We start from the raw sequence: 12,856 nt of genomic DNA, 5'->3' as shown, positions 1-12,856 counted from the left end.
CTTGCTTTTAAGAATAACATCGAGGGCTGTTAAGACACACTTATGTTCATAACTTGGGGTGTACTGTGTTACATATTTGTCTGAAAAGAATGAAACGTGATGGGTACTTATAACGCCTCTCACTGGAAAAAAGGGAGAAAATGAGCCACAGGGTGGCAGGATTTTAGGAGTCTTCCATGTGATGACAGCTTGCTGAGCTGCACATACATGCAAGTTATCAACCTACCTGGGGAGACAGAAAAGTAATGTTTCATTTAGGCATAGCTTCACAGGGTGTGTGTCTACAAGTGCTAGCAACTGGTAGAGTATTTCTATCAATAAAGTACTTCATAAACAGGACATATGGATATTTATCTAAAAGTTGCCTATATAGGAATATAGCTTGCAAAAGAACTGTAACTTCAAAAGAACTTCAATTTAAGCCTAACGATAAATATTATATTTTGATATGGGAGAAGAGGAAATTAATGAGACACACATTCATCTTAATTCTCTTTCTTAAGATGACTAAATATGACACATTTCAAAAAACGCAAAAAAAAAAACAACTGTGAGAATTTCTGTCACTTCTAAATCGCCCTGGGGCTCTCTATCAAAATACTTTGCATTTGAAAATGCCTTAACTTCCATTGAACACTGACATTCTTACCATTATAACTTGCGAAAAGGTAAAATTAACAACCCAAATAAAAGCTCAGTATAATATTTATGCTTTTAAGAAGGAGAGCACAATTTAAGTTTTTATTGCATGTGTGTGTGTATGTGTGTGTGTACATACACATGCACACAGGCACGTTGAGCACACACAGGCACAAGTGCCACAGAGTACTTGTTGAAGTCAGTTCTCTTCTGCCTGTATGTGTCAACTGGCAGAGAGATTGAACTTGGGTCGTCAGGCAGCAAGCAACTTTACCTACTGAGCTATTTTCTCAGTTCACAGAGTCAATTTATATTATTAAACTATTTAAAGCAGCAAAAAAGGGTCGTTATTGTGTACACACATGCATGTAATTAGGAGATGAACGTAGTCTCTGCTGTCTAAATGTGGTGTTTTGGGCAACAGGCATATGTCGGCAACTTACAGGTTGCACAAGGCACTGCAAAAATAAGCAAAATAAGCTTCAGTTTCTGTTTTAGAGACACTTTCCTTCAAGTTAAAAGACTGTGAAATGCAAGAACAAATATCTCAAAAGTGCTACAATAATTCTAGAGCAGGTAAAATTTTAATACAGAAAAAAACAAATATTTCAGAGAAGAGAATTAGCATAGAAAAACCTAATAGATAGCGGGTGTAGTGGCACACACGTTTTGTCCCAGTAGTTGGGAGGCCGAGGCAAGTGGATCTGTGAGTTCAAGGCCAACATGGTCTACATGGTGAATTAGTGAGTTTCAGGCTAGCCAAAGTTAAATGATGAGACCCTGTCTCAAAAAAAAACTAGCAAGAAATGAATAAACAAATAAAAGGACAGGTGTGTGTGTGTGTTTGTTTGTGTGTGTGTTTGTGTGTGTGTGTGTGTGTGTGTGTGTGTGAGAGAGAGAGAGAGAGAGAGAGAGAGAGAGAGAGAGAGAGAGAGAGAACTGATGGAAAAGTAGATATTTGGTGAAAGACATTTTAATTTGAGTGAAAATGAATTAAAGGAATGGAATCTAGAACTGGTGGCAATAGAATCTGAACCTGATGATGGGTTATCTTGAAGGCAGACATTTGGAGTTCATAATTCCATAAATTCATACTTTAGAGAAGTATAATATAGGTAGTATAATATAGGGATGTATTGGATTAATGAAAGTTTAGAAACAAAAAAAACATAATTTAGGAAATCACTTAGCAGTCCAGTTGCTAAGTGATAAGAGACCAATTAGAAAATGGGGAGGAAAATCAGAAAGATAATGAAGAATTGGCCTGCTTCGATAAGGAAATGGAAAACAAAGAACAGGAAAAAAGCAAGTGATGGAGGCTTAGAGCCTGACTGGTTGGAAGAACTGGTGCCAGGGACAGAAATGCACAAAGGGAATAACGTACTGCAGGTGACCATGGTGGCTTTGCTTTTATATATGCTACTTGTTGAAAGTGAGGTCATGACTGATTTCTGCAAGAATAACATAAGTGAACACTTTCAGGAAAGTCTGGGGAAGTAAAGACAGGTTGCTGGGATGAAAAGAAAGAGCAAGAGATAAGCTTTATACAGACCCCCATGGGGGTAAGGAGGAGGGTAGAATAGATGCTTTATTGCAAGGTGAGTTTTCAAAATAGTTATTTAATTTCTCCGCAACTTCCAAAGATGAACAAAGAAATTTTTTGTTTACATATTTGCTATTTTCAGTAACCATCTGTGCTCATGAATGTAAGCATATTTCACTGTTTAACTAACTGGAACAGCTAGTACATGAGCCTCGCACTTGGTACTCCGTCTAGCACAAGGTCAGAATATGAAGGCCTCAAGTGCCAAGAAGTTCAAAGAAGAGGCCTGTGACGTTTGGTGAACTTCAAGACTCACTGCACAAAGATATTCCAAGTGTCTACTGCCTACATGGCAATGCTCATCTCGCTTGCAGACCCATGTGTGGCTCAAACCAACACTTCAACAGGCTCTCTTTGATGACATCCACATATTATTAACTATGTAGGTCCATAAAGTACAGGAAGTATGAGGATGTAGTTATATCTACCTTAAATTTAAAGTATGTTTTGAAGAGCTTTGAAGTTCAGACAGAACTACAGATGATCTGTCATATTGGCGAATTTCAACTCTCCACTATTGTAATGCACAGGAGTCACCAGGCAGGGCAACCACCATGACTTCAAACTTGTTGCAATTTCAAAGCCCTTCTTAGCTAGAGTTTGTTCAGTCCACCCTGGGCAATTTAATGAGACCCTGTCTTGAAATTTAGAAAATGCCATGATGACTGGGCTTATAACTCAGCAGTACAGTACATGCATCACACGTGAAAGGCAAGGTTCAGTCACTGTAATCTTACACAGGAAACACTTGCCCCTTCCATTAGCAAACATTTCTAGTGATCCTTCTGAATTTTCTGTGCCTTCCCCTCCCCTGACACTTCCATGTTCAGATATCTATAAGGAAAGTTTGGAAATGTCTACCTTTGCTCTGGCCATCTGCTCAACACGGGTCAGGAGGTCATCCACTTGTAGCTGCAGACCACTCTTTTCTTGCTCTAGCGCCTGCCTCACCTTCTGTAAATGTTCTACCTGGCCTGTAAGCTCAGCAAGGTTCTCTGCATGTCTCTTTTTCAAAGAGGCAGAGGTTGCTTCAAAGTGTCTCGTGGTCTCTTCCATGTCATGGCGAAGCTTCTGAAATCTTGCTTCCTGTTGCTTGGTTATCTCCATCTGAGCCAAACTGGTCCCCCCGGCCTCTTCCAGCCTCTCCTTCAAATCTTCTAAGTCTTGAGTGAGGTCAACTCTCTCTCTTTCTACCTTGGCTCTGGTGGTCCTTTCATTTTCCAGTTCCTCTTTCAAATTTAATATGTGAGCCTGGAGGAATAAATAATTTCAACTTGTAATAATTACTTGTGATATACTTCCATATGCAACAAAGTGATTACATTAATTTTGTCTCAACTTAGAAAGCAAAGATGATATTTTCCATTTCTATTTTATAACTAAAGGAAATTGAACACCAAGAAATTAATCAATTTTTCTCCAAAGCAATACCAAGAAACATAAGAGCAATTTTCAATTCTTCCAGATCCCCAGTCCTACATTATAGAGAGTATCATTAAATTATACAAAGAGAGAGATTCTTAGTAGAGTTTTCCTCTTTCAAAAAAAGGACCTCTTTCTTATGATAAGAACAATTTTTATAGGGAGCTTATAGGAATATAACATAGTGACTTATATATACAATATCTTTCAGGGATTTGTTAACTATCTCAACAATTACAGACTCTAAAAAACTGATGATAGAATCAATACCCATTCAAGCAACTTGCACTTAAGAAGTAACATCTATTCGTCCAACAACAGATGGAAACAGAGGCAGAGAACCACACTGGAGCCCTGGACTGAGCTCCCAAGGTCCAGCTGAAGAGTGGAAGGAGTAAGAATATGAGCAAGGAGGTCAAGACCATGAGGGGTTCACCCACTGAGACAGTGTGCCTGAGCTAATGGTAGCTCACCAACTCCAACTGGACTGTGAGTGAACGAGCATGAAATCAAACTAGTCCCTCTGAATGTGGTTGACAGTTGGGGCAGACTGAGGTGTCACAGTGGCACTGGGATTTGTCTCTACTGCATGTACTGGCTTTTTGGTATCCTATTCTCTTTGGATGTATACCTTGCTCAACCTAGATGTAGTAGAGAGGGCCTTGGAATTGCCACAGGTCAAGGTGCCTTGTCCTCTTTTAGGATTAGAAGGGAGGGTTGTAGGGAGTGGGTGGGAGAAGGGAAGGGCGTGGGAATTTGGGTTGGAATTTTTTTAAAAAATAAAGTAAAAAAGAAAAGAAAAATAAATAAATGACATCTACTCAACCCTACACACATGGCAAGCAAAGTTGGTCAGCTGGTTTCTTAGTCTTTAGACTCCAAGTAGTAGGTTTGCAGCAGTGAATTAGAATTGGTGGAAGAACGGGAACTACTGAAGTGAATAGTCATCCGGGATAGCATTACAGGAAGGGGCATTAGCAAGGGGAAGTATTGATGGAACACTTAGAGCTCCAGACACTCCAGTGAAGAGGCAACAAGCCCTGGAAAACTCTAGAGAGTCACTGTATTCAGTGCTGCCAGGCCAGAGATATTCACTAACTTCGTAAAGAGAAGGGAAGAAAAGGAAAGACTGCTTAGAAAATGTTTTCCTTCACATTAAATAAAATGGCTTAGAGAAAGCTATTCTCTAGGCCATGCCAGCTAAGTAGTCCACCAGTTTTGTTTGCAAGGTATCCCAGGGTAAGTGCTTCCAAAATTTAATTTTTATTCAAAAGTAAATGTGGTATCTGACAACTAATTATTGAATCTGAAATATTTACCATTTCTCAAATAATACTATGCTTGCCTCAAAATCCTCAGAAGCATTTCTTCATAAATAATCCTTACAGTCATTAAGGCACATTTTTTGGCTAAATTGAGAGTTTTATTTTATTTTGGGTAAAGTCAAGTGTCATATGACGATATACCTAGAAAATATAATGTTTGGTGTTCAATGTTGTTTCTGAACATTGAAATTCACAAGAAATGAGACTGCTTTCCTTATTGGGCTTAAAATATCCCAGAAGATAAACACCAAAAGGAGGGATTATTGAGATGTTAGTGTGACATAAAAGACATCTATAAAAACACACCACATATGTGTTTGCATATGTGTATAGCCATAACTACTTTTAATTGCCTTATAACATGGAGATGTAGTGTAAAATAATGACTTAGTCTGAAACTTTGAAATTGCTGTCCATTATCAAATAAATCTTTGGGTTTATGAATAGCTATAGAATCTGTTGAATTTTAAATTAATTGCTTTCCAACCATAAAAGTTAAACACTAAACTAATGACCCAGCAGGTCATGTACTGTTCTTCCCACATAAACATATCGTTGAATTTAATAATTTGAGCTCAAAGCTGTCAAGATTAATGTGTTAAAAATTATGTGCTCAGGATTTAGTAAAAGGCCTAATCCATAGCAAAAGTTCAAAGAACAAGCTACTTGGTATTATTCTCATGGGAAGGAAATTTAAGCTTAAGAGGTAATTATCCCTCCAGGGTCACAAAGTTGTGGGAGGCCATTTACCTTCTTAACTGCTGCTTTTTACTCCTGCTGTCTACAGCTGGCTACGGGTATGAGTTATGGGAGTGTCAACCATTATTCATGGGTCTAAACACTGGTACACAGAGTTATCTGAAAACTGAATACCTGAAGCTCCTTCACCATCTTCTGAAGCTGAGATACCTGATTCTTCTCAGTCTCCACTTTTGAGTTCATCTGACTCATTTCGAAGTCTTTCCTGTTTAGGAAAATGTGACAATGATAATGTGTCAGAATAATAACATATATTCAAATACTTTAAAATTGTAGAATAGCATATGAATTCTTACTGTAAAAATATAAACATTACATTTGATCTGATGACTAATACATAATCCCTGACATCTTTCTATAAATCAAAATCACATGTTTGGTATGCATCCTTCTACTTCTAAACTTTTTTCTAAGTATTCGCAAATGTCTTGTGTGTGTGAAGGGATATGTAAAATAGTAGGAATAGTTTCATTTTTTATTGTAGAATCTATCATATTGTAAAAATAGATGTGTGTACAGATATATAACATAACTTGACCCATATAATAATAAAAGGGACATGCTTATACATGGTCCCACATAGAGTTTACTTTAGACTCAGCCTGTGACACACACTCAGTATTTTCTAACTTTAGCATACAGCCTGCAAAGGTGTGGAGTATAATCTTCACTTTGACAAACTGACTACAAAAGGAGTTTTGTCAGCAGTTTCTAATATTCGTAAGGTGACCATAGACACATGTGAAGTGTAACAAATTAGGAATAGTAAATTCATCAACCATTGCCAAGAGCATGTTTTAGGCCAACATGCTCATGCAAGCAAAGCCAAAAACCCAAAGCTGTTCACTTGACAAACCAGGAACCCAAACTTTGATATGTTCTCAGTTTTGACCTTGTTTTGGATCTTACTTTTGTTTCACTTATTTTATAGAAGTGTTATTTAAAAAAAACTCTAGAATACAAAGGATGTAAACTGTTAAAATGCATCTCATCAGCAGCAAAATTAGACAGAAAGCCATCTTCCAGTCAGTTCCATAGGGTACAGAGAATTAAGGGAACTTATGGAAATTTCCCATAATTTTTATCATGTAATATATTATGATTTTAAGAATTAATGTTTATATAGTCTGCAAAGATACACAACATAAATACTAATGCACTTGTACCTGACAAAGAAAACATTAAGTGATCAAGTTTCCCAGGCTTCATATCACAGTCAGGTTTTTGCTATGTTCATCTTTCCACTGGTCTTATAACAAGTAAAAGAAGTAGACCACTTTTCATAGACTCAGACTTTCATAATTCACCTCTCCTATGCCTTACTACTTCCAAAATTTTCACCTTCTAGGTAGATGCTTTCTGCTATACACTCAAGATTGTGTCTTTATTTTTTCAACTGTGTAATAGAGTCCATCACATTGAAAGTATTCCTTTCCCAAGCTTCTAGTCACTGTCTTGCATCTTGAACTATCTAGCTCTGGCCTAGAAATCTTATGCTAAATAAAACAAGAACACTGCTCCTCCCAGTCTTAAAATTTTCTCAGAATCCTCTTGTGCTTGTTCCTCAGACACCTTTTCTTCTGTTGTTGCCTGGTCCGACCTCAAAGTGATGTTTTTTGTCTTATCTTATTAAACAGAATATTTTGTATAAGAATAAGAATCAATTTTCAATAATGAAATAAAATCTTTACTCTAAAAAAAAAATCCCAGAATCCCTTGGCCACTGAAAGGCGCTTACTTCCTCAGCTGTTCTGCCAGCTGCCATCGGCTGCTCTCCAGGTTCTCTGTACGCTCCTGGTTCATCTTTAACTCCCCCTCCAGCTTGAGCTTCTCCCTCTCACACTTCATTCTGGCTTTTCTCTCCCGTTCAAGGGCACCTTCCAACTGGAAAAAAAAAAAGACTGTTTACCCAAAGAAAAGTCGGAGTTTATACCTTATTGAAGGTATTGACATTAAATACTTTCTGGAAAAAGAAAAGTCTGAGAACATTTGGTAAATGGTACATAGAAGCATTTTAGGGCCCACAATAGAACTCAACAGGCAAAGGTACTTGCCAACAAGTTTGAAGACCTGAATTGGAGCCCCAGGATCCATGTCCTGGAAGGAAAGAATCAACTCCCATTAAGTTGTAATCTGACTTCTACATGATTGAAATGTATACCCCCACACACACACACTAAACAAATCAAACAGTGAACATCATTTTAAAGTTTAAAGAGTTAAATAAAAATTACATGCATCAGTAGGTTACCAAAAAAATCTAGAAATCAATGATGGGTAAATGTTTTACGGATTATAAATGATAAGATCTGTCTTAAAGTGGCAAAGAATAGCGAGTGCCCAGTTGTCCACTTGATCCCTTCCTGGGAAAGTTGCTCACCTTACACACATACTGTTGTGGTTTTTATGTATGTTAAGAATAAAACACCTCTACTGATGCATAATAAAGGGAGTTCACTCTGTTACTGAGCTATCATGGACCTGTTAGGTTAATTAACTAAAATTGAGAGACATGTCTGAAGACAGACTGCCAACTGGTCAGCCCGCTGCTGCTCACCGCATCAACTTGTTGGCCCAACTTCAGGCTCGTTTTACTCATGTTGCTGAGTTTCTCCTCCTCTATGTGCAGATGATCCTGGGTCTGCTGCTCGGCCTCCTGCGCAGCCCTCACTGCTCTGGTAAGTTTGCTGACTTCCTCATTTAAAGAGTGCACTTCCTCAGTCAGGATCCTGACCTGTGGGAAAATGACAGGAGAGTCATCCCTGGAAAGTTGGCTGTAACACCAAGGACATTTCCCTTTCATAGTTCAAAATATTCATCAGGCATCTAATGTCATCAAGAGCCATTTTCTCTAAATTCAATTTTTCCCACAAAAGGGGATCCTTAATCTACCATGGCCACCAAACCCGATGTGCAAACTATTTTCCAATCTTATTCTGTATAATAACAATATCACTGGGATCTGGGGGAACATGTGCTACCATGATGCCTCAGTGCCCCCACAGAGTAGCGGTTTCAAGACGGGATGCAACAAACAACAATTGTAAAGGTGGAAGCTGCTGTCTGTCCCACTGGAAAGCACCACAAAACCCATTGCTGAATCATCTGTTAAGTACAGTTTCGTCTTGGAAATTAAGGCTTGTCAAAGGTTTCACTCCAACTCCTCACTAGTCAACCCACATATAGAAGCACAAATTAAAGACCACTGCTAAAGGAAAAAGTCAACGTCTTTAACTGGAATTAAGGAGATGACTTCAAGTTCACACTCATAATCATTGCTAAATCTGGGGATGTAGGCATATCCCAAATTACCTTTTAGCAAAGGTCATCATGTTCATTCTCATTTCAAAAGGGATGTTTAAAGGCCCAATGAAACCATTTTACTCTATTAGATTTTTGGAGCAATAATAGTTTATTTGGTACATTAAAAGGGTCCTATAAATTCAAACTAGAAATCTGAGGAGGAAAAATACAGTTCATCAGACCCTTAGATTTTTGCTGATTCTAGCATTCATCACTGAATTTGCAGGCCACTGCGTTAATTAACAGAGCACTTCTGGTACCCAAGAGTCAAGTTTTCCTAACACCACAGGAAAAGGACCTTGTGCTCTGCTGCACACTTTTCCTTCTCTGACTTGGCCAAGACTGTTTCCAGGTCATAGATTTCCTTCTTCATCTCAGAACATTCATCTTCCAGTTTCTGCCCCTTGGCAGTCAGCTCAGAATTTATCTCTTCTTCTTCTTCCACCCTCCCAGACAGCTCCTTGACTCTGTCCTCCAGCTGCATCTTGGATTTAATCAGCGACTCACACTGCTCCTCAGACTTTGCTAGGGTCTCTTGTTCCTGCCATAAGAAGAAGGCAAATATTATTGCCAACAACTGGAAGTAATTTATCAGCTGGGTGATGAACCTGTTTAACACATAGTAAAGCGATAATTACCTGCCCTCTGCCCAGGACTTTTGTCTACCTTTCATTGGCAGCTGAAATAGCATTTCCAGGTTCCTAACCCGGTTATTGGGAAGTAAAGATGTTGCTTGTGTTTGGAAGAGCCTTCTATATTTCAAGCCCATTTAGTATATTAAGTGACCTCATCTAATAGGGCACTTAATAGAAGCCCAGGGGCCTAAGAGAATTAGCACGCTTCCAAAAGCAACAAAGTGCACCATATATAAATCAAAGCACCTAGAAGAACTGATATGGACATATAGACTGACAACTGCTTAGAATATTATTTAATAGAGTTCTTTTGTACAACATAATATTTATAACATTGCTATAAATGTCCTGATGTATTTTGTTAAGTATATATTTCTATAAACTGAGCTAAGCAGTACATTTTATTCACAGGCTGATTTTAGAACTCACAAATTTATGAATCATTAACTTTCACTATTAATTCCAATTTTTGCTTCAATGATTCTGCCAGCAGCAAACTCCGCAAGTTATGCATATAAAGCATAAGTCCTGGTTATATTTATTCTCTCAAATGTACTGTCTCCAGATATCACTGTTCCCATTGTTGTCATGTTGTAGATCAAGTGAAATATAGATGAAGAAATGCTAGAACTTTCTATGGATGCTACTAGGGGGAGAACTCATCAACAGTCTTGTCCAGCTGTAACCACTAAAAGCTACAATAATGACTGGTCTGGAGAACTACGTCCAAATGGTCCAATAGTGGCATAAATGTTATGGGAATAACCAACCTCTAAAACTGAGACCTAAAAGAAACCTTTCCTTTCATTAGTTAATTCTCTTGGGTATTTCTTTATAGTGAAAGTAAACCCACTGTTACTATCTTCATCTTTCATCTTCAGACCTCACTATCATCCTAACTAAAATGACAGTTCGGGAAATTTATTAACTAACCTTTTATAATATGTAAGTTGTGTCAGTAAAGAAAATACAGAGTAGCATAAAGGTAAAAGTCTAGGTTCATGGATTCTGTATAACTCCTATCTAAAGAGCTCCATCTAAACAAACAGGGCTCAAAAGGTCAACATGAAGAATGATAAAACAGTAAATCTGAAACTTTGCTGAAGAATCAAAATATGAGGTCAACTTAGGAAAAAAAATGAAAAAAAGTAAATCAAGGAAACTCTCTATATTGAGGAAACACTGAGAACATCTGGTCTTCTCACCACAGGCTGACATGAAGAACAGCTGTTTTCTGCAGCCCTCTCAGCGTGTGAACAGGACCTGTACCTGTCACCCAGTACGGAAGAAGGAGGTCAACTGGTCACTTCATTAAACACACCAGTGGGACTGGAGAAAGGGGCACCTTGGCAACTTCCTGGGGTTTAACAGTCGGGAGAGCTTATCTTCTGTGCCTATGCTCTCACATAAACAGTCCACTTAATCCTGCTGTAGCATGACTAAGTAATGGATTAAAAAAATCTTTGTCCTTTTTTACCTTTTGTCTATCTGTACCCTTTAAAAATAAATGATGATAGGCCGGGCGGTGGTGGCACACGCCTTTAATCTCAGCACTAGGGAGGCAGAGGCAGGCGGATCTCTGGGAGTTCGAGGCCAGCCTGGTCTATGAAAGCTAGTTCCAGGACAGGCACCAAAGCTACAGAGAAACCCTGTCTCGAAAAGCCAAAAAAACAAACAAACAAACAAACAAAAAAAGATGATAAAATATTTCCCATTATATTTAAAGTTACAACATGACCCCCAGTTCAAACTTTATGATGTTTCTGTGGAATTTGCTTCCATATGTGTTGGCTATTCGCTCCAACTGAGGAGCTCCCCTGGCAAGGCCCTGCCCCACCCCAGACTTCTATTAAGTTCCCAGCCCCAGATGCTGGAGAGTGGTCAGGCCCTACCGTACAAGAAAAAAAAAAAAAAAAAACCTATCCCTGAATTTGCCCCAAGATCAGGCCACAAAATCCCTCAAATCCTAGGAGATCCTGGAAAGCCCCCACCCCACCAAGAAACCTTATATATACGCCTATATAGAAAGCTCAGTTCTCTTCAGCTTCTCACCTGAGCAGAGGCAGCCACCCTCCTGGGTTTTTCCCTCCCAATAAGTCTTGTGAATAGGTTTGTTGTGTTGTGACTTTGTTCTGTGTCTTCACTACTGACTGCTTAGGATGCCTTTCCCACCCAAGCGGTAACACTTACAACATATTTTCAACATCACCCATGATGGCCTTTTAAAATGTTTCTCGCTCTTTTGCTTACTCCTCCCTTGCCCAAGTTGAGCTCTTCTGTCTCTCACATTTCTTCAGCTTCCACAGACCAATCTCCCCTCTAAGAGAGGAACTAAAGGCCATGTATGTGGTTTGGAAGAATATTTCCCATAGATAGCCTCATTCATTTGAACACTTGGTTCCCAGTTAGTTGTATTATTTGGGAAGGTTACAGGACCTTTAGTCTGAGCTTTGGGTTTTGGCGTACGACCCCACTTTCTGGCCTTCTCCTTCTGCTTACTGTGTGTGGATGAAATGTGATCAGCCAGCTCCCAAGGGCTAGAATCTCCTCATGGCTCACACTGTCTTTCCCTGAGGTGATGAACTTTATCCCCTCTGGAACTATAAACCAAAAACAAACCTTTTCTCCCCAAAGTTGTTCTTAGAGTATTCTGTGACAGCAACAGGAAAGTAACTAATCCAGCAGTTCTCATCTAGAACTGCTGCACAATGTTTTTTTTTTTTCTTAACAGTATGGATCTTCAAGTGGAATCCAAACAGGGTTTAATAACTGTGGCTATTCTTTGCTAAGTGCTCTGCTAAACCCAGCTCAGAAATGTCAGCTTTGGTCCAAAGTGTTCTTTACGACACAGCCTATGAGTATGCTGGCAAATCACATCCCAAAACAAACTAATAAATTCTCTTTTCCTAAAAGTAATAACTTACATTTGTTTTCAGTGAGGTTTCGTTTTTGGTAGATTTAATAGCAAGAACATCAAAGCCAACTACAAATAATTGCATTTGAACCCAGCATTATCCAACCTCGCACTGTGCTTTGTAAGGAGTTTAATAAAGATAAAATTGTATCCCTGCCCTTACGGGTATGTGAGGTCATGACAATTTAGGGGACTATAGAGAAAGAATCTGAGAGGGAATTGGAAATGGTATATGGGCATCAGACAGGAAATGAAG

General features: G+C 38.7%; 1 protein-coding gene across 1 annotated transcript in view; it reads right to left on the bottom strand.

The window, feature by feature from the left end:
• The window catches only part of Myh15 (myosin heavy chain 15), a 128,413-nt gene that overhangs the window by 61,393 nt on the left and 54,164 nt on the right, over nt 1-12,856 (bottom strand). Inside the window, exons 23-27 of the mRNA XM_075945110.1 lie at nt 9,350-9,592; nt 8,306-8,482; nt 7,487-7,632; nt 5,863-5,953; nt 3,104-3,493 (exon numbers count right to left, since the gene is read on the bottom strand). Coding sequence (XP_075801225.1) covers nt 3,104-3,493; nt 5,863-5,953; nt 7,487-7,632; nt 8,306-8,482; nt 9,350-9,592 — 1,047 coding nt within the window. The remainder of the gene's footprint in view (nt 1-3,103; nt 3,494-5,862; nt 5,954-7,486; nt 7,633-8,305; nt 8,483-9,349; nt 9,593-12,856) is intronic.

The sequence above is a fragment of the Microtus pennsylvanicus genome, chromosome 1 (genome assembly GCF_037038515.1).
Source record: "Microtus pennsylvanicus isolate mMicPen1 chromosome 1, mMicPen1.hap1, whole genome shotgun sequence".
Lineage (NCBI taxonomy): Eukaryota > Metazoa > Chordata > Mammalia > Rodentia > Cricetidae > Microtus > Microtus pennsylvanicus.
The sequence above is the reverse complement of the archived record's forward strand: the minus strand, read 5'-3'. Positions and strand labels throughout refer to the sequence as shown.